Source organism: Pavona decussata, unplaced genomic scaffold, assembly GCF_977016875.1.
Source record: "Pavona decussata unplaced genomic scaffold, jaPavDecu1.1 SCAFFOLD_602, whole genome shotgun sequence".
NCBI lineage: Eukaryota > Metazoa > Cnidaria > Anthozoa > Scleractinia > Agariciidae > Pavona > Pavona decussata.
The window spans coordinates 5,076,784-5,101,983 of NW_028145860.1; the positions used below are offsets into that span (position 1 = coordinate 5,076,784).

The 25,200-nt window shown below is 36.9% G+C and overlaps 2 protein-coding genes, 1 long non-coding RNA gene and 1 other non-coding gene across 4 annotated transcripts; 3 read left to right on the forward strand and 1 right to left on the reverse strand.

Annotated features, from left to right (window-relative positions):
• The first annotated feature begins 967 nt into the window (after positions 1 to 967).
• Positions 968 to 12,068, forward strand: LOC146449589 (trafficking protein particle complex subunit 14-like). The gene is made up of 11 exons (XM_085101403.1): positions 968 to 1,345; positions 3,642 to 3,873; positions 4,504 to 4,590; positions 5,279 to 5,408; positions 6,168 to 6,306; positions 6,666 to 6,751; positions 7,030 to 7,107; positions 7,752 to 7,904; positions 8,271 to 8,340; positions 8,867 to 9,113; positions 9,153 to 12,068. The coding sequence occupies exons 1-10, from the start codon at positions 1,010 to 1,012 to the stop codon at positions 8,999 to 9,001; spliced, it is 1,446 nt and encodes a 481-aa protein (XP_084957529.1). The 5' UTR covers positions 968 to 1,009; the 3' UTR covers positions 9,002 to 9,113; positions 9,153 to 12,068.
• A 990-nt stretch (positions 12,069 to 13,058) lies between these two features.
• Positions 13,059 to 16,462, reverse strand: LOC146449590 (ragulator complex protein LAMTOR4 homolog). Its single transcript, XM_085101404.1, has 4 exons — positions 16,427 to 16,462; positions 15,196 to 15,279; positions 14,384 to 14,501; positions 13,059 to 13,541 (listed from the first exon to the last, which is right to left on the reverse strand). The coding sequence occupies exons 1-4, from the start codon at positions 16,427 to 16,429 to the stop codon at positions 13,453 to 13,455; spliced, it is 294 nt and encodes a 97-aa protein (XP_084957530.1). The 5' UTR covers positions 16,430 to 16,462; the 3' UTR covers positions 13,059 to 13,452.
• An 84-nt stretch (positions 16,463 to 16,546) lies between these two features.
• Positions 16,547 to 16,665, forward strand: Trnar-ccu (transfer RNA arginine (anticodon CCU)). Its single transcript has 2 exons — positions 16,547 to 16,583; positions 16,630 to 16,665. It is a non-coding gene; the product is annotated as a tRNA-Arg (tRNA).
• A 4,892-nt stretch (positions 16,666 to 21,557) lies between these two features.
• LOC146449592 (uncharacterized) lies at positions 21,558 to 23,994 on the forward strand. The gene is made up of 4 exons (XR_014860562.1): positions 21,558 to 21,683; positions 21,837 to 21,982; positions 22,225 to 22,457; positions 22,887 to 23,994. It is a non-coding gene; the product is annotated as an uncharacterized LOC146449592 (long non-coding RNA).
• The last annotated feature ends 1,206 nt before the right edge of the window (positions 23,995 to 25,200 follow it).

Sequence of the window (25,200 nt, forward strand, 5' to 3'; positions counted from 1 at the left end):
ATAGTTGGTCTATTGAATAAATTACGCTTTATAGACAAGCAAATGTAACCTTTTTTTACCAGTCTGTGGCTGATAGTAAAAGATTGAAAAATTCTCACCCGATAAAGAGGCAGGCATTTTTTTTTTATTTTTATTTTTTGTTTAACAGTATTTGGTGTTGTTGAACTTGACTTAATTACGCCTGATCTCTTGCAAAAGATAAAGCCAGACATCCAGTTAGACTCGAGATAGATCCAGCATTTTATATATCAACTTCAACCCAGAGAATTGCTTTTTATCCTGAGCAATTATAAAGTTATAGTAACAATTTTTTAAAATAAAGAATTAAAACAAATAAAAGGTGATTAGAAGTGACTATGCTGAGGTGTTGTGGTTTTATTGTACAATCATTCGAGCCTCCGATAACGGACCGCTGCTGCAGACGGACGTGCCTGTCATGATCGAATTATCAGTCTCGGTGCAAGCCGCACACAAACAACAGAAGGGGGCTTCAGAAAATAAGGGGATTTTCTCTCTGATTTCGAAACTCAAAAATTTGCAGTTTTTCCATTGCGGTTTTCGGGTGACTCTTGTCCGACATTTGTATTTCAGTTTTTACGAAAAGGAACAGGTTTTTGCATTTGCTTATTCTTTTTTGTTTGTGATTTTCGCTCTGTTTTCATGTGTTTTGCAACTTACGTTTTAAACGGGGAAACTGCAGGTTAGCGCCGGATGCCGAATCAGTGATTTCAATGTGAATGTGACTGCTAGCTATGCAACCGGCAGATACAGAAGAGAGTCGACAAACAGAGGGCTTGTTTTCATCTGATTTGACGCTTTGGGGGACATAGAAAAACTGTAAAAAGAGCCCATAGTATTAGAAATGTGATGATTTAGCTATATAAACGTACAAGTCAGTCGCTTCGTGAAGCGCGAATCACTCGCGCGAGCCATGCGTAACTGCCGTCATCTGGTAAACTGGTCAGTGAACGCTCCCAAAAGAAGAAGAAAACATGGCGACCAGGTTTTCATGGCGGGCAAAGAACTAGATAGCAACTTTTTTATTTTTCTGCCTCAGGTTCTTACCAATAACCCTGTTTCAGATATTGAGCAAGGCTCAAGGAATGTATGTTATGCTGGAGAGCGTCTGTGCTTTTTTCTGATCGCCCAATTTCGCGGGAAGAAACAAGAGGATGCAAAGTTCCAAGCGTGGCAAAAACGCTTGTTGCGTCTCTGTACATGTGTTAGTGTGAGCTGCATTGATTTAATGATCAGGAAAGATGATGCACATGCTGGAGGACTTATTACTTGTTGGCCTATCAGCTCTTCGAAAGTGGAGGGAAAAGATACGGACTTCAGAAATAAGGTTAGAAATGGCAATGCTAAATAATAATAATATAAGCTTACCTAAAATGGTTGTCCGACGCTTTTTGTTTACATGTACGTAATGCAGTATTATTACTAATAATTATTTTTTTATAAATGCTGATTACCATCTGAGCTTTAGTTACTGCAATCCAATCGTTTCTTTGGTTTTGAATTAAGAATTTAGAAGTATCTTCGCCACTGTAATTGATATTTTTCTCCTTTTTCGAAGAAAAACGTATGAAAGTTTAAATTAAATTAAATTGTCATTGATTTCCACTGTTTCATTCAAAATTTTATTAATCTTATGCAAATTTCGAATCATGCATCTGACTTTTTGTAAATCTGTGGGTGGTAATTTGCACTGAGATATCAATTAGGATTATTTTATTCAGGACCCACTAGAGCATAGCCTTGATAATAAGGTTGAATTGTTTAAAATAATATTAGTAATTGAATTGAATTATTAAAAACAATAATAATATTAGCTGTGACGTATTGCCAGTTGTGACTAATATCAAATGCATAAAGTTCAATTATTATCTCACATCTTTTATATTTTATTTTCTGATATTGACAAAATTTTAAAATAAGATTAAGGGTATGTTAAAAAGTTTCAAGAGGGCACTTGAGATTAAATTGTGATATTGGAAAGGTGACGATAAGATATTTGACTCTTGATGTAAGATTCTGAAATTTGATATTATAAACTGGTATTGTGGAGATCATGCTCATTGAGGTTTCGGTTATTCTTTAAAGACTGAAAACCACTGGGAATAAATTATTTGTTCTGTAGTCTTGACTGGTGGACTCAATTTAGGATCTCATATTAAGTTCTTAGTTAAGATCCCAGTAATTTTTTCATTAAGTCTTGGTTAAGATTAGATTCATGGGATGGTCAGATAACTCGTATAAAAATGGTGGCTGGGGGTAATTGGGGAACTTTTTTCCTAACAGGTGCTAAATTTTTGTTGTTGTGACTCAGATTCATTTGCACCCCCCAAGAGGTACAAAATCAGTTGAATGACTAATAGTTCTTGTTACATTGTTCGGCTCTGTACCTTTAAAGGTACTGCAGCTATACCTGTAGCAGTGTCCTTATAATATTTTTAATTAGCACCTTTAGCAGTAACAATCCACAAAGTTTTCCACCTAAAACGTAGGACCGTAGGACAATCACCCCAATCATTTTTTTTAAGGGGGGGAAGGGGGGGGGGGGGGGGGGGACAAGATTTCAACCAGCCATAAAGGAACCTCAAAGTTGGAGGTCTTAAATCTATCATTCCTCCATGTTATGATTACAAGCAGAATAACAACTGCTATTATGGACTAGAATCCCATCCAGGGACAGTAGGAATACTAGCAGGTATTTTATGTTTGAGATGAGAGTTTGCAATTTGTGGATAATACAGGACTTCAGATCATTTTATTGGACCTTAAGGACGGTGCCTACTATTGTTACTGCGCATACGTTCTGCACATCGCGAGATACTCAGGTTTCCTATGGGTGGTGCCTAGTAATACCGGGATATTTTTGCGCGGTTTAAAACTATACGGAGAAAGCAGAACTTAGCAAATGCTTTTGGTATCTCAAAAGAAAATTGGGGGTAACCATGCATTTTTTAGAGATAATTAAACTTCAATTTAGTAAAAAATCCCAAACACTGCTTTATATTTTGGCGCTTTTTAGAGATATTATTGGTTAATTATCTCTGAAAAATGCGTCGTTACCCCTAATTTTCTTTTTGGATTCCAATAGGCCTTGCTAAGATCTGCTTTTCCGCATAGTCATAAACCGCACAAAATACTTCGGTATTAATAAGCACCGTCCTTAAATGGATTTCTGCTGCCATATAATTTGATTAACTCAATATAAAATTTAACTGGTTTTATGTATGGAATAAAGTACTGTTAACAAGCAATATATGAGCAGCTTGTGTTAACCCTTTAACCCCTAAATATAATTACCGGTATATCAAAGAACAAATTCCGCTGTCTTGTCCCCATACTGTACTTTTCGAGAAGTTATTAAAATATCAAGAAAATTCACCTTGGGTGGCTTTGACTTACTTGACTTATTTCCTTGACCCCAAGGGGGAAATGGGCTGGCACCTTGGGTGATCACATCCTTAATTCTCATGACCTCAGGAGTTGAATAAGCATTGATATAAAAAGGAGAAATTTGATGCTGATCACTGTTAGGGCTTAAAGGGAGCTCACATCATTTTAATTTTACTGAAATACAGAAAAATTGACCAGTTCAGTCATGTTATTTTATCTTCTTCTTGTCGATTTAGTGGGGAGAACCAAAAATCACATCTCGTGGGGATATCATTTATCCTTTAAATGTTGTGCTGGACTCACTTCCTGCATTAACAAGGAGAATGCGCCTGTCAGTGAATGTCTGGACCCCAGAACTGGATGCATTTCAAGGAAATTCTCTTCACAAAAATGACTATAAAAGATACCTAGTAGATCACGACCCTGGAGAGCTGATAGAGGAATCGAAAAATGCTTGGAGATGTGTAGGTAAGTTTAAACAAAGTAACAACAGCTATTAATGTTTTTTAGCTCCATATGTGGTTCAGATGTATTAAAGAGATAACATTTATGGCAAATGGCAGACGGCAGAAAGGATCACGTGACCATGTTTACCTTATATTTGCCGCTCACTGTTTTCAGTTTCTCAGTAAAATTGAGTAGTTTTGCTTAAGAATCAAAGGTCAGAATTATTTTGCACTGTTCTCATCTGTGTACTATTTTTTTCAAGAAAACAAAACGCGAATCTCACATTTAGTGTTTGTCATAAAGGTGATTCTAAATCTCTCTTTTGACTCATGCATTTACAAATTGATTGCTCACGTTCTCTTGACTAGATTTTTTTTATTTAGAAAATCAAGAGTCCCTGACATGAATCAACCACATGAACTTTTCTGCTATGGTCAGGTGAACCAACCTCTGAGATACACGTATAAGGAGACTTGTGGCAAGCTAGGTCATTATTTTACAGTTCCGAATCTTTCTGCTAGAATAAGTAACATTAAAAGCTTCTTGAGTGATGATTGAAATAAAGATGATGTTAAGCTTGTTCATTTGTAGTAAACTGTATTGAGTGTTGAATTTAATGACTAAATTACTCTCTGGTTGTTTTATTTGCAGTAAATGCCACTCTCCCTGTTGTAACTCCTCCAACACTTCGTTGCAAATACTTCCAAGTGGCTGGCAAACATTTTCTTTGCATTGAAGGTAAGCAGCGTTCTACTACTGTAAGTAAGTTGCATTTAGAGAATCACTTCTTTGGGTACTATATTGGCTCAGCTTTGCTCTTACACTCATTACAGTGTGACACAAAAAAATTGTGTTCAGTTTTGTTTAATTTGTATACTTCATGTCACTGACCATCCAAACAGAATTTAAGGACAGCTAGTGGCTAAAACACCAAACATAAGTACTACTAAATTCTGATTGTGTAGGCAGTAATGCAAAATTATGTGAATTAATGAACTAAAATTATTGTTGTGCAGGACACTGTGAAAATTTCTTTTTTTCCACCCACATTCTTGCCACATTGGCTAGAGCTTATTGTTGTTATCATCATCATCATCATCATTATCATCATCATCATCATTTTCAATGTCATTCTCATTATCCTTATCATTGATTATTATTATTATTATTATTATTATTATTATTATTACTATTATTATTATTATTATAAAAAAATTATTACTGAAATTTTGCTTGAAAATAGTCTCTTTTTTAATCGAAATGAATTGTAAATAGGTTTTTAATAGCTCTTTTTTATATACTTTTAACTTGTAAATAGCAATTTGTGTAGAATATTTTAATAAAGATTTTATTTAATTATTATTATTATTATTATTATTATTATTATTATTATTATTATTATTATTATTATTTTGTTCCCTTCCAGTTATCAACATTTTTGGTAAATCAGTCAATCTTAGTCAAGTTGATGTTTATGCGAGTTCTGATGTAGCTTCTGAAAATGCAAGAAACATGATTCACAATCAGTTTCACTCCAAACAGCCAATCAAGCCAAGGTAGGTATAGCAGAGACATCGAAGGACAAAAGACACAAAAAGTCAAAAGCATGAATTATACTTCAAGATGGTCAACTCTCGTAAAAAGTAGAAACACATGTGTGGCAACTACTGTTAACTCTGGCATGAAACCCTATCACCGGACAATCCAATTTCAAGGTGAAAGCCTGTTAAAAAGAAAAGAGAACTCTTTCTGGGGCTCCCGCCGGCGTCTCTGGGTTCAGTTGTGTTGCTGCACTTGCTGCACCTGGGCTCACATGCTAACAATAAGGTCTATCAACAGCAATGAAACCCAATCTTATGACCACTGCATTGATACAACCTTGTTACCATCACGACCACTCATCTATGAGCCAGAAAAAAGTTCATGCTGTTATTTTTGTATCTAAAAATGCTGTCGATCTGATCTGCCAGCTTATTACTATGAACATGTTTTTATTGCTTGTCAGTAATTGTGTTTACAGGATTTCTTTGTATGATCCCACCTCAGTAGTACAATGTAGTTTACAAGTTTGTAGGTTAACGTTGTTGAGTAACATGACTGAAGAAAACATGCAAATTGACATACATTGAATCTTAAACCCTGTCCAAAAAGGCTATTGGAATGAAAATTCTCAATAGTATGAGAATGTCAAACTGCAGTTAAAGCAGACAGTCCTTGTATAAAGTAGACATGAGCATTGTTTTCAAAGTCATTACGTACTACCCGTAAATATGGCTAATTTATTTGCCAATTCTGATTTCTCTTTTTCCCCTTAGGTTTTCTTGTTTAGATGTTTTTCCAGTAGTAACCAGTGAAAATCTATCAAATGAGCATCCAATTCTTCTCAGACCTTGGGAGCACTATGCATTCTTGTTTAGAATTATCCACCATGAAAGCCAAATGGCCTCACATAAGGTATGGATTGATCAGATATATTTTCTCCTTACCAATTTGATACATCATCAAGTAAACAGATGGGGAGAATAAAGAACTAGCTAGGTCAATGATTCATTATTCTCTCCATAGATTTGCTTGCCATATAGATCAATTTTCAGCTTTAGATTCTTTTAAATTCCTATTTTGACATGATTGGTATTTTCAGGAAGATTTTAATTTTAAAATTATGCCTGAAAGTTACAACCTTGAACATAAACTTCTCCCCATAGAATTTGGGCTTGAAGCTCACACAATCCTGACATTTTTTTATTTGAATGAAATCTTGATTATCTGCCATAATGTAACAAGTTTTAATTACTGTATAATAATAATTTCAGCACTTGGAAGTGGCTCTTAAAGGTTCCATAACTTGGGATGTTGAAACTCTTAAGGAGAGGAAACAGAGGATAAAAACTACCTACAGGTACAAGGAGCTATCTAATTTATTGCAAACATTTAATAAATTCAGACCCCTCTCAGCATGACTAAATGTGAAATGTAAATAGATATGTAATGCTACCGGGAATTCCATCAATCAAGTAATGTTTTTACTGTGTCAGAACTTCTGGCTGGTCACAAAACTAAAGTGATGATATCACAAAAATTCATTGACTGTGTTAAATTGTATGATTTGATGAGGTATTTGGAAAGATCGAGCATCACGAAACATGTCCACTCACTAAAATTATCTTTTTTCAACAGCCTCCCAGTTTTTGTCGTAAGAAGATCATCTGTGAGTGTCAGGGCAAGCTGTCAGTCAAGTGTTAACAAAGGGAAAAGGTAGTCATGATCTTAGTCGTATTTTACTTACTACAGTTAACTCTCTCCTTGCAGACACCTCACTAATTTATGGATACCCCGATAAATTATATGGACAGAAACTAGATACCCAGCAAAAATAAATTACAGACGTTTGACTGAAATAAATTCCCACTATTATGGACTCTCGCTATTTAAGGACACTAACACTTGTAGTCCCGAGGGTGCCGCAATAAAGGAAGTTGACTTTAACTAGATTTGAAAGCAAAGGAAAGTTTGGAAGAACAGTAATTATTTAAGCTTGTTTGCGACTGAGTACAGGCTGTACATTACAAATTGACATACTTCAAGTCTCTTAAACTTGCTTTTGACAACATGTCAAAGTTTGTAACTAAGGCTGCATGTGTATAAACTAACTCTTTATGCTTCTTTTTAAAATTAAATTAACCGTTTAACTCCTTGAAGCAACCATGTTTAAATGAGAAAAATTCCAATCCTCTCCATACAAAAGAAAGAACCTGATGAAGGTTTCATCCACAGATTTAACAGCTACAGTTGTACTTTAATTTCCACCATTTACAGCATTCAACAGTACCACAGGATAGTATTTCTTGGGAGCTTTCATTTGAATGGTCACAAATCAGACTTATTTTGTCCTTTTTCAGATTTCAAGTGAAGTATACAGTGACAAACACTGAGAGAGATGATGGCAATGTGTCACTAGTCTGGAGTCCTTTCAATAATGGCTCCACTACAACACATGACATTTCTGCTACAGAACAGTCTTTGGTGTGTTTGCAACCAAAAGTGAGAATAGGGTATGAGAAAATTGCAATCCAATGTATTGTTAAAAAATTACTAGATGAATGATCACTTTTATAAGTAACTGTCTCCATTTATTTTATTAATAAAATTATTTTGTAGAAACCTGCTGTCTATGAGTTTGAATGTTGGTAGCTTATTACTCTAGTACTACTTTAATTGCAATAATTTTAAACTCTAACATCATTTTTAACACAATCTCTTGTGCACACTCAAACCTGACAACTCAACTTATTTTTATTTGATTTGATTTTATAAGCTTTGCCAAAATAAGAAAATAAACTCGAACAGATTCTCTGTAGAACAGATGTGCTGTAGTTATCCAGTGTGATACAGTAGTAACCGTCTGTTTATTGTTAAAGGTGTTGTCCATCTGGCTCTTCACTCACAGTCAGTGTAGAGTTCTTAGCAGTGCAAGAAGGGCTACACGAGGTATGATTGCCAGTATCATCAGTATAACCCTGCATGTGACCCTCTAAAATAATATTATTGTGTTCTGCACTAGTAGGTACCAGGACCAATGGTTCCGTTCTCAGAATTCCTTAGTACTTACCAGGCCCAAGTACATTATGGTGATCTTGAACAGAACAGAGAATCAATTATTGTTGATTTTGAAAGTTAATTTCTAGACTTTTTTAATTTTATGGATTACACTTTGGGCAAGCGTGCACTAAAAATTGTTTGGGGAAAAAGACCAGAATTGAACAAAACAAAACCTTATTGGGCCCATAGAGATATTAGGAATTGAGGTAAACAGGCCAAGGTCCTCATAGCATGCATCCTGGGGTTCCAGTTTGAAGGAAGAGCAAATGAACAACAGAAAGCAGCAAAATTGCCAGCTATTGACATATGGTTAGATGACTGATCATTGATGCATAAAGGGATGATTTTTGCTCCATTAGCAATCCTAATAAAATACACTCTTACCATTGTTTTCTGTTCAACTGATTTCTTCCAGGTTGGTAAATTTATGAAGTGCAAATGGCACAGCGAATTGAATGACAGTGATTTTCAGGGAAGTCCTTCTGAAACACAGAATACATTCACAACAGTTTCACATTCTTGTCAAGTCTTTGTAACAAGTGTCAGGTAGCTGATCAATCATGTTAAGGGTTCAAGGTATAGATGGTAAATTGTAATGGTATTACTATAATTCAGTAAAGCATTACTTAATAAATAAATAATAATGGTATCATTAAATGAACGTCTAGAAGAGATACTATAACATAAATTTTATGTTATAGTGTCTCTTCTAGACGTTCAGTGGTGCTTTACAGTGAAGTATAAAGGTTTACTGAGTTACTAAGGTCTTTGCAAGATAAACATATTGGATGCTCTCTCCTCCGCAGAGGCTCGATCAGAAAATGCAAACAAAAAGTCAGAAATTGGAAGAAAAACAGAAATGAAAAAAGTGATGCAGTGATGATTTGAAAAGCAGGAAAGACGTAACAGTCAATTCACGTCACGCGTGACTGGTATTTTTGAAATTTGAAATAATGGAGTTTTGAAATTTACATACATGTCAGTTTTGAACATCGCCAACGTGTTTTCAGAGTTCCCATAGAAATTTCCCTAGTTTATTGACGGTATAAAGCTATGAACTTTTTTCTTTACATTACAGCATTAAGTATATCAAGAATAACAATTGTTTCCCAAGTATTTTGAATCTTTTTTTTTTCTGTTAATGCATCTTTTTCGGAAAGATTTCCAGAGAAATGATCAACATTCCATTGACATGTTGGACATTACAAAGAGAAATTCGAATGTTCATTTCATTCTCGAAAATACTGGTCACACATGACGTGAATTTGACTATAAGAGGGAGCCTCCTTTGGTTTTTCTCCCTTTCCAGCATAATTCCCGTGCTTCTCATAATTTTCTCACTCTTTCCAATCTTTACTAAACCACATGACTCTTGTTTGTCTCTACACAAGTGAAAAAGAGGCCTTTGCAGAGGAGAGAGTGTTTGATGTAAAATCAGTTGAAGCAATAGAGTTCATAAGGAGGAAGGGGATATCACTCCTTCATGGGGAAATCTACATGTATAATATATTATGTACACTTTTAGAAAGGGACTTACATGCACATTTACTTGCTGGCACAAGATAAACTAATCATACAATTGTTGCTTACAGTAAGATCTCACCAATTCATAGATCTTGATGTGAAATATTTTGCAATTTTATAAATCATGGAGTTTGAATTTTGGGGGTCAAAATAACTGACTCTGTTTGTTAGACACAATTTTTTAACATTGCTGCATTCTTATTCAGGACACAAAATTGTCTTTATGATAAATTATCATGGTCTGTGCTGGTTTTTGGACATAAAATTCAAGGAGTGTTCAAGCACTAAAAACTGAGTTTTCAAGGAGTATTCAAGGCAAGTTTACTTTGTCTTGCACTATGTTTCGAAATGTTTTTATTGGTCAATGGCAACTTTAAAAAAGCTTCCCCCGGATAAAATCTGTCCCCAATTTTGAAATCTGTGCTCAATCCCTGAATTAATCTGATACAATCCTACATTATTTCCTATCCGAACAAAACTTCAAGGAGTTTTCATTATTTTCAAGCACTTTCAGCAAAAATTCTTCTTTTCAAGGGCTTTTCAAGCGCCCTTGAAATCTAAAATTGAATTCCAGAGCTTTTCAAGAACTTCAAGGAGTAGCACGAACCCTAATAATAATTGCCATTTTTAATTATCAAAAGGTCATCACAGTCAAGTTTTGTACTTGCACTTACTACAGTTGATTTTGTCAGTTACCTATCTTCCTGCCTGTAAGCAGATCTGAATTTCAATCAGTTATTACAGTCAAACCTCGATTACCCGGACTTGTTGGGACTTGAGTAAATAGTCCGGATAATTGAGAGTCCAGATAATCGAAAATATGAATATTAATGAGACAGTAATATAAACAATGGAAAAAAAGAAAACTTAACTTAACTAAACTTATTGTGAAATTATAGATCAGAATGGTATATATGTACAGCACATACATAAGTCAATCAGAATTCATCTGAACGAATACATTTTTTATTTCATGGCGTTCGCCAAAAGATTAAAACCTGAAGTTTAAACACACATTTGGAAGGATTAATGAACATTTTGTCTCCTCAATTTTTCAAGATCACATCTTATTAATATTCATGAAAAAAACGGAACCAGAGAAGCAAGTCCGGATAATTAATTGAGGTTCAACTGTAGTCAGTTCTCTTGCCAGTGACATACAGTTTGACAAGTGAAGGGCTTGACCTCGAAATTCACATCGCTCCAAATCAGCTCCTTTTTGGCTTGCTGACTACATATACCTATCGTAGAAATGCAGTTCGGTATTTGTTTTTGGTTTTAATTTGAAGTTGCAGGGCCATAGCCAGGCTTTCACTTTGAAGAGAGGCAACAAATGCAGATAGCTTTCCCCAGGGGGGGGGGGGGGTACTCAACAGACGTTTGGGTAGGGAGGTGCGGCCCGGGCATTCAAACCCTCACCCTCTTTAAGACACAATTCTCTGAATTCCCTATCCCGTTTAAGACAGAATTCAAAATTTTCAGACCCTATCTAAGACATTTAACCCAAAGTCATACCCTGTTTAACAGTAGAATGAAATAAGAATACACTACTTTCTTGTTTTAGCAACTAGGTCATGTAGCGATACCCTGTTTAAGACAGAAAGTGATGAAATAGATACCCCGTTCAAGACAAAACACCCTGAAAACCATACCCTTTCGGGCCGCACATCCCCGTTAAGGTCATATAAGGGAGTACCCCCCCCCCCCCCCCTGTAGCTTTCCAGTCTTTGTTTTATACCATGCAGTGACTGAATCTGTCTGATTGAAGGTTACCTTGCTTCAAAATTTAACTGAGATATTTACAGCAAGGAAATATATTAGGAGAATAATGTATTTTAATGAGAATGAATTTCTACATAATTTTTAGTATTTGAACAAGGTATTTAAACTGAAAATGAAATGTACATTTGAGGTGAATATGATTCTTAATGTTGCTGGGAAAAGAGAATCCTGTGACAAACTCAAATACATCATTTTACTGTGTTTGTTATGTGTGTTACACATAGTGACAAATCATCCAAAATAATATTTAATATAAATTATTGTGACAGAATGTACTATAATTTCACCAGAGAATAAAAACTGTGAAATCATCTTTGTATAGTTCTTTAATGTCAGCATGAACACTGTGCAAACTTTATTTCCATACAACTGCCATAGAGTTCTAAAGTGATGACATCAAAAAAACTAAATTTATGAAATTATGGGATTTGTTAGTATATTCGTAAAGAGCTGATGAAAAATGCCTACTTGCCAAAAATCAGCATCTTATTGCAATTTGGGGGTGAGATATTAGCTCTGTTATGCCCTGGTGACTCCATACAAATCCTTCTAATTTTGTCTCAGTTCCAAACATTAAGAACTGAGACAAAATTAGAAGGATTTGCATGGAGTCATCAGGGCATAACAGAGCTAATATCTCGCCCCAAATTGCAAAATTGGAATAATTGGAAAGTAGGCATTTTTCATCATACTCTTTCCAAATATACTAACAAATCCCAAAAATTCAAATATTTGTGACGTCACACTTTAGAACTCTATAATTCCCTCACTTCCTTATTTGTTGATGAAGGGTGGGTGAATGCTTAAAACGTTAGCACTTGAATCTCCTTACAGTGGTCAAATTGTGTTATCAACTGTTGATAAAACCAAACATTTGTTTCTACTCCTCCACCAATTCAGCACCACAGTTTCTTAACAAACTAAAGAGATTAACCCTCTTTCAAGATTGAATAGTGTTGTTCAAAGAATATGTGAAGCAAGTATTAACTAAGTAATATATTTATTTAATGTGGGTGGCACTTGTCAGTTAGCAGGGCTAATGGACTTGTGGCCCTCTTAGAAATTAAATGTTTTCCACTTCCCCACTATGCTGCTAGCAGAGTCCTTCCCAGGGAAAGATTGAAGGGACTCTGCTAGCAGGTTACTCCCCCACCAACACAGCATCACAATGTATTTAGAAAGTAATCCCTTCACCTCTTAGAAATGGTATGGTAAAGATAAAAAAGAAGCCAGTTGTTGTGAACAACGAAAAGTTTTGTTTTACCACAGTAAAATAAAAAAAGTCAACATCACAAAAGAAATTATCAACAAACAATTCTTTTATTCCTACATAGCACAAAAGACTTTCACAAAATAGTTTTTCTTAAAATTTTATAAATAACTTATGATCCATTTGTGATGATTTTCACGAATGCAATGTACTGTTGATTACAAGCTATCACTCAAAAGCAAACAGCATTCAGTTCAAATACCACAAGCATTTAGTTTGACTTCCGTCATAACCTCAGACTTCCATTTAATTTTGTCCTATGTTCATGCATGACAAACTGAATACAGTTTCCTTCAGTGAAGCTGGAATCTTCAACCATGCATGACCAGAAACTATGACTGCTTCAATGGAATATTTTCTGTTTTCTTTTCTCTGAAACAGCGACTGATGAATTAGATTGATATATTTATTACATTTGTATGTGTTTATTCAGCATCTTGTTTCAAAGGTCTCTTGACTACAAAAATTCTTTGATTGGAAACTGTTGCCATCAAGCTGAAGTCTCCAAAATATACTGCAAAATAAAAACAAATTAACATTAAAAATAATTTTAATTTTATAGTTATCTTGATTTTACACTCTTCTGCCAGTTGGGATTTTTAAAGAGTTTCTGTTCTGTGTAAAATATTTGTTTCATTACACAACCCCACAAGCTTCTAGCTTTAAATCTAACCGTGTACAGTCAACTCCCTTTATTGCAGACACTCTCAGGACCGCAAGTTAGTGTCCTTAATAGCGAGAGTCCATAATAGCGGGAATTTATTTCAGTCAAACGTCTGTTATATATTTTTGCCGCAGATTTAGTTTCTGTCTGTATTATCGAGGTGTCCGTAAGGCGAGAGTTGACTGTATAAATAAATTTACTTTACTTTTTACTTTACTTTACTCCACTCTCAACTTGACGAAGCAGACGGTGTGGTCAGTCAGTATAGAGATATCAGCCCTAGGTTCACATCCAGGTCTGACCGCCAGCTTGATTTGTTTCATGGTTGGCCTGTGTTCAACTCCTCAGTATGCTTGCTATATAACTGGAATGCCTCTTTTTATTTTATTTATTTTTTTATGTTTGAATGCTTGGCCCCAATACATTCATATAAATTTTATGCATGGAGTACTGCTAGTATATCCAAAAATGACTGACTCCTGTCTACAGTTTCCCTTCATCATGGTGAAAAAATGGATACTGTAGTGTTGTTACTTCATGCCACAGAAATCAGGTTAAGTAACAACTACATCGGCCATACATGGCCCAGGAGTGCCAAACTGTGTTATGAATATCATTAGAACCAAGATCATGAAGGCAAATGTCAATGACCTTTGAACAACAAACAGTTTGTTCAAATGAGCAGACCCTACCTGACATTCTTTTGAATGTCTGTGTTCTGTCCCCTGATATGGGTATCATGGCTGCTGTTTGAAGCATCTTGGTAATAACTCCTGCCACATTCTCATCATTTTCAAGATCACCCGAAGACTATAAAAATAAACAAAACATAATCAGACCAAGACTCTATATCCGGTAAGTACTTACAGAGGAGTGATGTTATCTTGAACCTTGCTATAGTCTCAAACTGCCTGTTGTCTCAGACTCGAGGCAAGTCCCAACCATTTCCAAAGCATAGACCCAATTACCAGGCAGTGTTCAGGAAAATGAGCCTGTACTCCTCCCCCAAACAAATTTCTTCTTCTCAGCGAGAAATAATGGACCCAAGAGAGTAGCAGCATGGCCTGGATATCTCAAACCTCTAAAATTCCAAAACACAAATCATGTTCATATACCCATCATAAGGGTTTTACCCCTGATAACTTGAAGTGACATTGAAGAGGCAAAAGATTGTCTGAAAAATGAACAGTTGGGCAAGAAGTGAAGTGCAAAAAAAATTGGGCAACTGTTATCAAATTGGATGACTGTTATCGTCTGATAACGACCACCCGATTTTGTACCACATGACATATTTTGTCCAGTAAGAACAGGAAGAAATTAATAAGTGGGTTATAAGAGGGAAGCCAATCTGGGTATGTGTTTGAATGCCCATATCCAGGAGCTTGCAAATTTCATAACTTTTGATACATTATATTTCAACAATTTAGGCATTGGTTACTGAGGATCCCTCGGTGAAAAAGTGACCTGGAAAATCATCAGAGTTCCCAGCATAATTTACACTTACAGCAAGCACTGCTCCATCAGAATTGATCACAAGGTATCCCTGTACATCTGGGATCTTGTCTAAGCCATGGGGCAGTGGAGTAGCCTGAACAAAGACAGAAGAAAATAGACATGATTTGGTAACATAGTACAGAGCAGAAATATACATCTTTATATAATAAGCTGAATTCTACACACATTTTGATTGGTTCTTACTTATGACCTCTTGGAGGACAGACGCATAGATGATGTCACCATTAACAACTTTTGCTTCTTTATTATATAAAACAAATAGATTCCATGTTGCCGTGCGTCTGTTCAGTAATGGATCACAGAAGACGTCAAAATGCGGTAAGAACATCAGTGACACACTTGGCGCCACTTTTTTCTTCTTACATTTTGATGTCATCTGTAATCTATTAATGAACAGACGCACTGCAACATGGAATATATTTGTTGAATATCTTTTATGCACCAAACTGCAATATCTTCCCCCAATACAGGTATGGGAATAGGGAAATATTTGACACATGTACCCCTTCTCAGGGGTGGGGAATCTGGGTAGGGTGGGAACCAAAGTGTCAAGTGTTTTTTTAATTCATTATTTTTTGTGACTGGTGGAACACACATGGTTGTTCAACCATGGGGATGGGGAGGAGGGATTACAAGGAAAAGATCACACTTTTGCGAATGATCATGAGTGGCTCAGCAAAAAACCGGTCTTCAAAAGCTTTGTTGTATTTTTTGAAGGTAAGCTTATATATATTTGTGGAGGGTGGAAGGGTATTTGCCCGTCAAATTCGACAGTTAGGTGCCGGCAATTTGAACATGCCAATCTTCCAGGATTTCTGTGGGTTGCATGCCCTGGGAGAGGATGATGAAGTTTCAGGTTTGAACGGCACATTATATATGTATTAAAGAACTTGAGATTCCACAACAAAGATGCTCTGGGATAATTTGTCATGAGTGCCATATTTTTCGCTACTTTAAGCTGAAAATAGCTTGATTTTGAAAGGTCAATTTCACCTTTAAAATTGATAATTTGGTGCAAATTTACTAGACTACAGAACAGTCCACGGAGGAAAGCTGGTAATTTCCATAAGCTTATAAACGTCATGTCTAATCGAACAGTGTTCCAACGCGATTTTCTTGTCAATACATTGCAATAAACATAGATTGCTTTTTAACTTTTCTACACAGAAAACAATGCGGCTAAACTATAAAAATACAACAATTCAAAAGCTTCTACTCACCATTTTTTATCTCTTTCCTTGCATGCAATTATCACGAGATTGTCAGAAGCCTAGGCGACCAGGCCTTTCCTACGACTGCGAAGCTTTATATTTTACTTTTTTGGCCATTATTTTCAGCTCGCCTCCGTGGCCTAATGGATAAGGCGTCGGCCTCCTATGGGAGTGCCAGGTGGGCACATCACGTGACTGTCACGTGACCTGAAAGCCGAAGATTGCGGGTTCGAGTCCCGTCGGAGGTGGTTTTTTTTTTCTTTTTTCAATCCAAAATATTTTTTTTCTTGGTAATCGAAAGCTTTGCAAATTTCTGAAAGTTTCAAGGAAAAAGGAATTAGTAACTTTCCAGTTCCTATCAGCGGAGTTTTTGGCACTGTTTGTTTTGTTTTTTTTTTTTTAAGTTTTTTTTTTTTTTAGACAACATGTTTTAACATTTTATTTTTAATACTTTGTCTTCAATTTGAAAATTTTGGAGTGTTTAAAAACGACATGCGGGATGCCTATTTGAAGTGAGAAGTTACTTGTTTTCTTTTTTATTTGATTAGCTCAGTGGGTCGTCTATTTTATTCTGGAAAACAAAACCAAAAAAAAATTGGCAAGAAAACACAGCCACAAAAAAAAAGACTAGAATCTGTCACCTTTTTCATTTCTTCTTCAGCTTTCTTCCTCGTGACTTCATTTCCCATAAATCTGAACAGGGTTTAGCTGAGGTTCTGTGTTAAAAAATTAAAAAAATAATTTGAAAACGGGTGTAACATAAGTAAAAAAGTTGTCGTTTGATCCTCGGGACTCGAACTCCCAATGTTCAAAAAGATTATCTTTTTTGAACACATAGCCAAGAAGATTGCGGGTTCGAGTCCCGGGATTTTGAACTATCTTTTTTGAACACATAGCCAAGAAGATTGCGGGTTCGAGTCCCGGTGTTTTCAACTATCTTTTTTGAACACATAGCCAAGAAGATTGCGGGTTCGAGTCCCGGGATTTTGAACTATCTTTTTTGAACACATAGCCAAGAAGATTGCAGGTTCGAGTCCCGGGGTTTTGAACTATCTTTTTTGAACACATAGCCAAGAAGATTGCGGGTTCGAGTCTCAGGGTTTTGAACTATCTTTTTTGAACACATAGCCAAGAAGATTGCGGGTTCGAGTCCCGGGATTTTGAACTATCTTTTTTGAACACATAGCCAAGAAGATTGCAGGTTCGAGTCCCGGGGTTTTGAACTATCTTTTTTGAGCACATAGCCAAGAAGATTGCGGGTTCGAGTCCCGGGATTTTGAACTATCTTTTTTGAACACATAGCCAAGAAGATTGCGGGTTCGAGTCCCGGGATTTTGAACTATCTTTTTTGAACACATAGCCAAGAAGATTGCGGGTTCGAGTCCCGGTGTTTTCAACTATCTTTTTTGAACACATAGCCAAGAAGATTGCGGGTTCGAGTCCCGAGGTTTTGAACTATCTTTTTTGAACACATAGCCAAGAAGATTGCGGGTTCGAGTCCCAGGGTTTTGAACTATCTTTTTTGAACACATAGCCAAGAAGATTGCGGGTTCGAGTTCCGGTGTTTTGAACTATCTTTTTTGAACACATAGCCAAGAAGATTGCGGGTTCGAGTCCCGGTGTTTTCAACTATCTTTTTTGAACACATAGCCAAGAAGATTGCGGGTTCGAGTCCCGGGATTTTGAACTATCTTTTTTGAACACATAGCCAAGAAGATTGCGGGTTCGAGTCCCGGGATTTTGAACTATCTTTTTTGAACACATAGCCAAGAAGATTGCGGGTTCGAGTCCCGGTGTTTTGAACTATCTTTTTTGAACACATAGCCAAGAAGATTGCGGGTTCGAGTCCCGGTGTTTTGAACTATCTTTTTTGAACACATAGCCAAGAAGATTGCGGGTTCGAGTCCCAGGGTTTTGAACTATCTTTTTTGAACACATAGCCAAGAAGATTGCGGGTTCGAGTCCCGGGATTTTGAACTATCTTTTTTGAACACATAGCCAAGAAGATTGCGGGTTCGAGTCCCAGGGTTTTGAACTATCTTTTTTGAACACATAGCCAAGAAGATTGCGGGTTCGAGTCCCGGGATTTTGAACTATCTTTTTTGAACACATAGCCAAGAAGATTGCGGGTTCGAGTCCCGGGATTTTGAACTATCTTTTTTGAACACATAGCCAAGAAGATTGCGGGTTCGAGTCCCGGTGTTTTCAACTATCTTTTTTGAACACATAGCCAAGAAGATTGCGGGTTCGAGTCCCGGGATTTTGAACTATCTTTTTTGAACACATAGCCAAGAAGATTGCAGGTTCGAGTCCCGGGGTTTTGAACTATCTTTTTTGAACACATAGCCAAGAAGATTGCGGGTTCGAGTCTCAGGGTTTTGAACTATCTTTTTTGAACACATAGCCAAGAAGATTGCGGGTTCGAGTCCCGGGATTTTGAACTATCTTTTTTGAACACATAGCCAAGAAGATTGCAGGTTCGAGTCCCGGGGTTTTGAACTATCTTTTTTGAGCACATAGCCAAGAAGATTGCGGGTTCGAGTCCCGGGATTTTGAACTATCTTTTTTGAACACATAGCCAAGAAGATTGCGGGTTCGAGTCCCGGGATTTTGAACTATCTTTTTTGAACACATAGCCAAGAAGATTGCGGGTTCGAGTCCCGGTGTTTTCAACTATCTTTTTTGAACACATAGCCAAGAAGATTGCGGGTTCGAGTCCCGAGGTTTTGAACTATCTTTTTTGAACACATAGCCAAGAAGATTGCGGGTTCGAGTCCCAGGGTTTTGAACTATCTTTTTTGAACACATAGCCAAGAAGATTGCGGGTTCGAGTTCCGGTGTTTTGAACTATCTTTTTTGAACACATAGCCAAGAAGATTGCGGGTTCGAGTCCCGGTGTTTTCAACTATCTTTTTTGAACACATAGCCAAGAAGATTGCGGGTTCGAGTCCCGGGATTTTGAACTATCTTTTTTGAACACATAGCCAAGAAGATTGCGGGTTCGAGTCCCGGGATTTTGAACTATCTTTTTTGAACACATAGCCAAGAAGATTGCGGGTTCGAGTCCCGGTGTTTTGAACTATCTTTTTTGAACACATAGCCAAGAAGATTGCGGGTTCGAGTCCCGGTGTTTTGAACTATCTTTTTTGAACACATAGCCAAGAAGATTGCGGGTTCGAGTCCCAGGGTTTTGAACTATCTTTTTTGAACACATAGCCAAGAAGATTGCGGGTTCGAGTCCCGGGATTTTGAACTATCTTTTTTGAACACATAGCCAAGAAGATTGCGGGTTCGAGTCCCAGGGTTTTGAACTATCTTTTTTGAACACATAGCCAAGAAGATTGCGGGTTCGAGTCCCGGGATTTTGAACTATCTTTTTTGAACACATAGCCAAGAAGATTGCGGGTTCGAGTCCCGGGATTTTGAACTATCTTTTTTGAACACATAGCCAAGAAGATTGCGGGTTCGAGTCCCGGTGTTTTCAACTATCTTTTTTGAACACATAGCCAAGAAGATTGCGGGTTCGAGTCCCGGGATTTTGAACTATCTTTTTTGAACACATAGCCAAGAAGATTGCAGGTTCGAGTCCCGGGGTTTTGAACTATCTTTTTTGAGCACATAGCCAAGAAGATTGCGGGTTCGAGTCCCGGGATTTTGAACTATCTTTTTTGAACACATAGCCAAGAAGATTGCGGGTTCGAGTCCCGGGATTTTGAACTATCTTTTTTGAACACATAGCCAAGAAGATTGCGGGTTCGAGTCCCGGTGTTTTCAACTATCTTTTTTGAACACATAGCCAAGAAGATTGCGGGTTCGAGTCCCGAGGTTTTGAACTATCTTTTTTGAACACATAGCCAAGAAGATTGCGGGTTCGAGTCCCAGGGTTTTGAACTATCTTTTTTGAACACATAGCCAAGAAGATTGCGGGTTCGAGTTCCGGTGTTTTGAACTATCTTTTTTGAACACATAGCCAAGAAGATTGCGGGTTCGAGTCCCGGTGTTTTCAACTATCTTTTTTGAACACATAGCCAAGAAGATTGCGGGTTCGAGTCCCGGGATTTTGAACTATCTTTTTTGAACACATAGCCAAGAAGATTGCGGGTTCGAGTCCCGGGATTTTGAACTATCTTTTTTGAACACATAGCCAAGAAGATTGCGGGTTCGAGTCCCGGTGTTTTGAACTATCTTTTTTGAACACATAGCCAAGAAGATTGCGGGTTCGAGTCCCGGTGTTTTGAACTATCTTTTTTGAACACATAGCCAAGAAGATTGCGGGTTCGAGTCCCAGGGTTTTGAACTATCTTTTTTGAACACATAGCCAAGAAGATTGCGGGTTCGAGTCCCGGGATTTTGAACTATCTTTTTTGAACACATAGCCAAGAAGATTGCGGGTTCGAGTCCCAGGGTTTTGAACTATCTTTTTTGAACACATAGCCAAGAAGATTGCGGGTTCGAGTCCCGGGGTTTTGAACTATCTTTTTTGAACACATAGCCAAGAAGATTGCGGGTTCGAGTCCCGGTGTTTTGAACTATCTTTTTTGAACACATAGCCAAGAAGATTGCGGGTTCGAGTCCCGGTGTTTTGAACTATCTTTTTTGAACACATAGCCAAGAAGATTGCGGGTTCGAGTCCCGGGGTTTTGAACTATCTTTTTTGAACACATAGCCAAGAAGATTGCGGGTTCGAGTCCCGGGATTTTGAACTATCTTTTTTGAACACATAGCCAAGAAGATTGCGGGTTCGAGTCCCAGGGTTTTGAACTATCTTTTTTGAACACATAGCCAAGAAGATTGCGGGTTCGAGTCCCGGGGTTTTCAACTATCTTTTTTGAACACATAGCCAAGAAGATTGCGGGTTCGAGTCCCGGGGTTTTGAACTATCTTTTTTGAACACATAGCCAAAAAGACTGCAGGTTCAAGTTCCGGGGTTTTAAACTATCTTTTTGTGGAGATGCGTTCCAGTTCCGGGAAAGTCCCGGGGACCCGAACTGAAGACTGTTAGGGTCCAGTCGCTCATTCGTCGTCGCCTCTACTCGTTCGTCATTTTTCCCGCCTTTTCAAGTTCGCGGCTCCTGTTGGCGCGGCATGTTTTCCCGCCTTTGGTAGCGGCGCTGCCGGCGCAGAAACCTGAAAAGGCGCGAAAACAACTTCTTGTGAAACCCGAAGACGTTTGAAAGTCTTCCAGGTGTGAGGAAGGATGAATTTAAGAACTTTCTTCTTCTTCTTCTCCTCATATTTGGTACTGGATGTCTTTTCTTTACACCAGGTTTGTTTGTGGACTTTTTTTTTCCGGAACGCGGAAAACTTTAACAAGCCTAGGCCGCGTTTTTTTGTCAATGAAGACAAATCGATTGTGTTTCGTCCACAGCCTTCTTGAATAAACTGAAAGAACTTCACGTTTTCTTTGTTGTTTTTACAGGTATGACTTTTTCAAAGCAAGGAAAAGTCGCCAAGAACTATTACAAAGAAAGCAGAAAAGTCTTTTATCGACGCTTTCGAGTTACGTTTTCAGTTGAAGCGGGATGATGAGATAGGGAAGAAGACGCCATCTTTTTTTATGCGACTGTAAGTTCACTATGTTTTCACTTTTACTGATATTTTTTCACAACATCAGATAATTCATTTTCTCAATAAACATTCCAAATACTAGTTTGACAAGAAAAGAAATTATAAAAAAAATCGATAGTATTTACTGTTTGATAGTAAATGATTTAAATGATTGAGAAAGATTTGGACAAATTTTACATCTTGAGTGCATAAGTTCTGTGATTTTTATTCGAACTCTGTTTTGTTTATTTTCTATCCAGATACAGAAATTATCTCAGATGATGTATATACCTAAAGACAACCTGTACAACACAAACAAGTAAAGTGGTTGTAACGTTCTACAAATACTTGGATACGCCTAAACTAAACAGATTGGAAAAGAGAATTACCTGCAGTTACATCCGCGTCAAACCTTGAAAAACTAACCGCAATGGGAGCAAGTGCCCTTAGTTTCAAATCATACGCTGATTCATCCTGTTCCAGCTTTGCTAAGGTAAATAAAGTATTGCATTATTACCATTTTTCCCACAATTATCTGAACACGAACCAAACTCTGAATCAGTAGATAACCTCAGTTTGTGGCCTATTCCTTAAAAACTTTGGTTTTCTTGGAGAGCGGTTGCAGTGTTGTTACCCATAATCTATGTAACCTATGTTAACCTATAACATAACCTATATAGGATAAAGGTTTTAGTGAAAGAAATTTTTTGCGGGTCATGAGTCTATACGTAGAAATGTGAATGTTCCTAACAGTTTGAGACAAAGGCAAAGTAACCGGACGTTACTCTGTCGTCATGAGTATTGGTATCAGACATCCTAGCTATTTTTCTGCTCATTCACTATTTGCCCTTTTAATTAATTAATAAAAGGGAAAAGATAGGCGAGATACTTATATTTTTTCCTTTGTTATCTCCACACTCAGATACATTGTCAGTCAATAGCCCAAGTGAAAGAGGTTGCTGTGTGAGACCATCCTATTCCTAAGAAGCAGCTTGCCTTAAATTTACTGAAATCGTGTCAGGCTAAGACGATTCAAGTTTAAAGAAAGAATGCCAATTAAAGCATGGTAACTTCTATGAGTTGGTAACAGAAATACCAGTAGCTGTGTTTCACGTCCTTGCTACCACATTTGACTTAACAAAATGTTTGTAATTAGCCTTCGTTGATTGTTAACTAATCTGTTAAGATGTGGGTTTATAACTTTTACTGAGTTAACTACAGTGTTAAATATAACTAATCCAGATACATAATAACGGAAGGGACATTATAAAAGAAAGGTGAAAAGACTTTACTGCTAGGGTAGACAAATTTAGTCCGCAAGAAATTTTTTGTTTCCATCTCTTTATGGGATGTTTAAACAGTTATGTTTAGTCGATAAAAAAAGCCGGTAAACATTTACAATTTTGTAATGCTGGTTGAACTTTTTGTGTGGTCCTTTGTAACGTTAGTTTTCTGTAGAAAGAAAAATATTACAGGGTACTCTTTTCAAGCCACTAGCAAATCATTAACTGAATGCCAATTTACTTTGGGTATATAAATTTGAATACGGTTTGAAAAAAAATGAACGGTTTGCTAGAATGTATTTCTACCCGGGGATTTTTGAAAACAGGCCCGCTTCAAGATTGAGAGTGCGGTGCGAATCACTTTTTCGAAGTTGCCAATACAAAAAGAAAAGGTCGTGCAATCATTTTCCCCTCTCCTCTCTCTTTCTTCTCCTTTCTTTTCTTTTTCCGGCTTCTATTCTGAACCTTCTCGGCGCCTCAAAGCCAGGGTGTCGGTGTCGTTTCATGAAGAGTGCTCAAGTTTTTATCGGTACCTTTTCAAAACAAATCCGCTAGATATATAATAACTACAATCCTGAGGATAAATTAGGTAACCCAAATAACAAGTTGTATGATTCAGTTTAGCATCTTGGTTGTTAGACGTCACGGTATTCTTAAATCTGTTACTTCTGATTTGGAGTTGAATTAATTGTTCTGGTAGACACATTTAAAATGGATCACAATTTAAACTTCAGCGGTTCATCGCATAATTAAAGGGGAAGTATCATGGGGTTTTTGATATCTTTTGTTAAAAATGATGAAATAAGACCTTAAAACACCTTCCAAATAATTCTAGAATGACGAGAGGAACGAAATCAACTCAATTGTTCAAAGAAACAACTCGTGATCTGTTCTAGCGCATTTTGGAAACAAAAATGTGAGAACTTGAAAAACATTAGCCTAATATTTTTCAAGTTTCAATCCAAACCGGCCTACTCTGTCTCTGGCCAGAGGCACTAATCGAAAGTTTTATTGCACTGGGGTGATCATTTTTAACAAACTTGACAATTATTTCGTTGTTTCTGCTGACAGTCAAACATTTTTGGGTTTTGAAATGACAGCAAATTTTCGTGATACTTCCCCTTTAAGGTATTCCTGGAGGCTAAATCGAATCTTTCGGATCATGACCATTTTTTAACATATGCAAGATAACTTAAAATGGGACATGTACATCAAATTTCAGAGATCAGGACTGAAGCGTTCGCGAGTAATAAGCAAGAGAAGTTTGGTTTCTACGAGGTCTTTCGCGGGGAAAACACGGACTGCCTACTGCGAAAATCCTTGCGTCGTCCACTAAAACTACCGTTTGTTCCGCATTCCTTATACTATGCTCATATACGAGTTGGCCATCTAACAGAACTTTGAGGGTATTATTTGAAGCTTTTAGTTTCACTAGGAAATCTAACGGATTCGAATCTACAAACAAACAAAAGTTACCACTAAAGGAAAATACGTTGCTGCAAAGACTTGAACCCGGGGACTTGAAGCCAATGACGAAGAAAAGAAAGGGATTGCAAGATTATTTTGATACCCTTGAACATGGAAGTAAGTACAAAACTTATCCAAATTCGTAAATGGAAACTTTTTTCAATTTTTGTTTCATTGCTCTCACTAGCACTAAAGTTGTCTTTCATCTTTCAACAGGCTTAAAAGATAAGATGGTTATTCACATAATCCCGGATCAAGGCATACGCATCCTTTACTGAATATAATTGTCAGTAATTGTGAGTAAATTATCATTTTATGTAAATATAATAAAGCATGCAATTTTTTTTTTCTATTTTTTTTTTATTGTTTTTTATATTGTTATTTAAAAGCTTGATCTGAAAATTGATATAAATATGTTTTGCTCTTTCATGTATCACTCTATCCCTCCAAAAAAATTTTGTAGGTTTTTGCTGTATGTGTGTTCAT

What these genes read in the sequence shown, in the direction of transcription:
- LOC146449589 (XM_085101403.1), top strand. Translation starts at nt 1,010, where the DNA reads ATGGCGGGCAAAGAACTAGATAGCAACTTTTTTATTTTTCTGCCTCAG. An exon ending in AGTGTTAACAAAGGGAAAAG is followed by an intron (nt 7,108 to 7,751) that starts GTAGTCATGATC and finishes GTCCTTTTTCAG; the next exon opens with ATTTCAAGTGAAGTATACAG. An exon ending in TGCAAGAAGGGCTACACGAG is followed by an intron (nt 8,341 to 8,866) that starts GTATGATTGCCA and finishes GATTTCTTCCAG; the next exon opens with GTTGGTAAATTTATGAAGTG.
- LOC146449590 (XM_085101404.1), bottom strand. An exon ending in CTGATGGAGCAGTGCTTGCT is followed by an intron (nt 14,502 to 15,195) that starts GTAAGTGTAAAT and finishes TTATTTTTATAG; the next exon opens with TCTTCGGGTGATCTTGAAAA. An exon ending in GACATTCAAAAGAATGTCAG is followed by an intron (nt 13,542 to 14,383) that starts GTAGGGTCTGCT and finishes TTTATTTTGCAG; the next exon opens with TATATTTTGGAGACTTCAGC.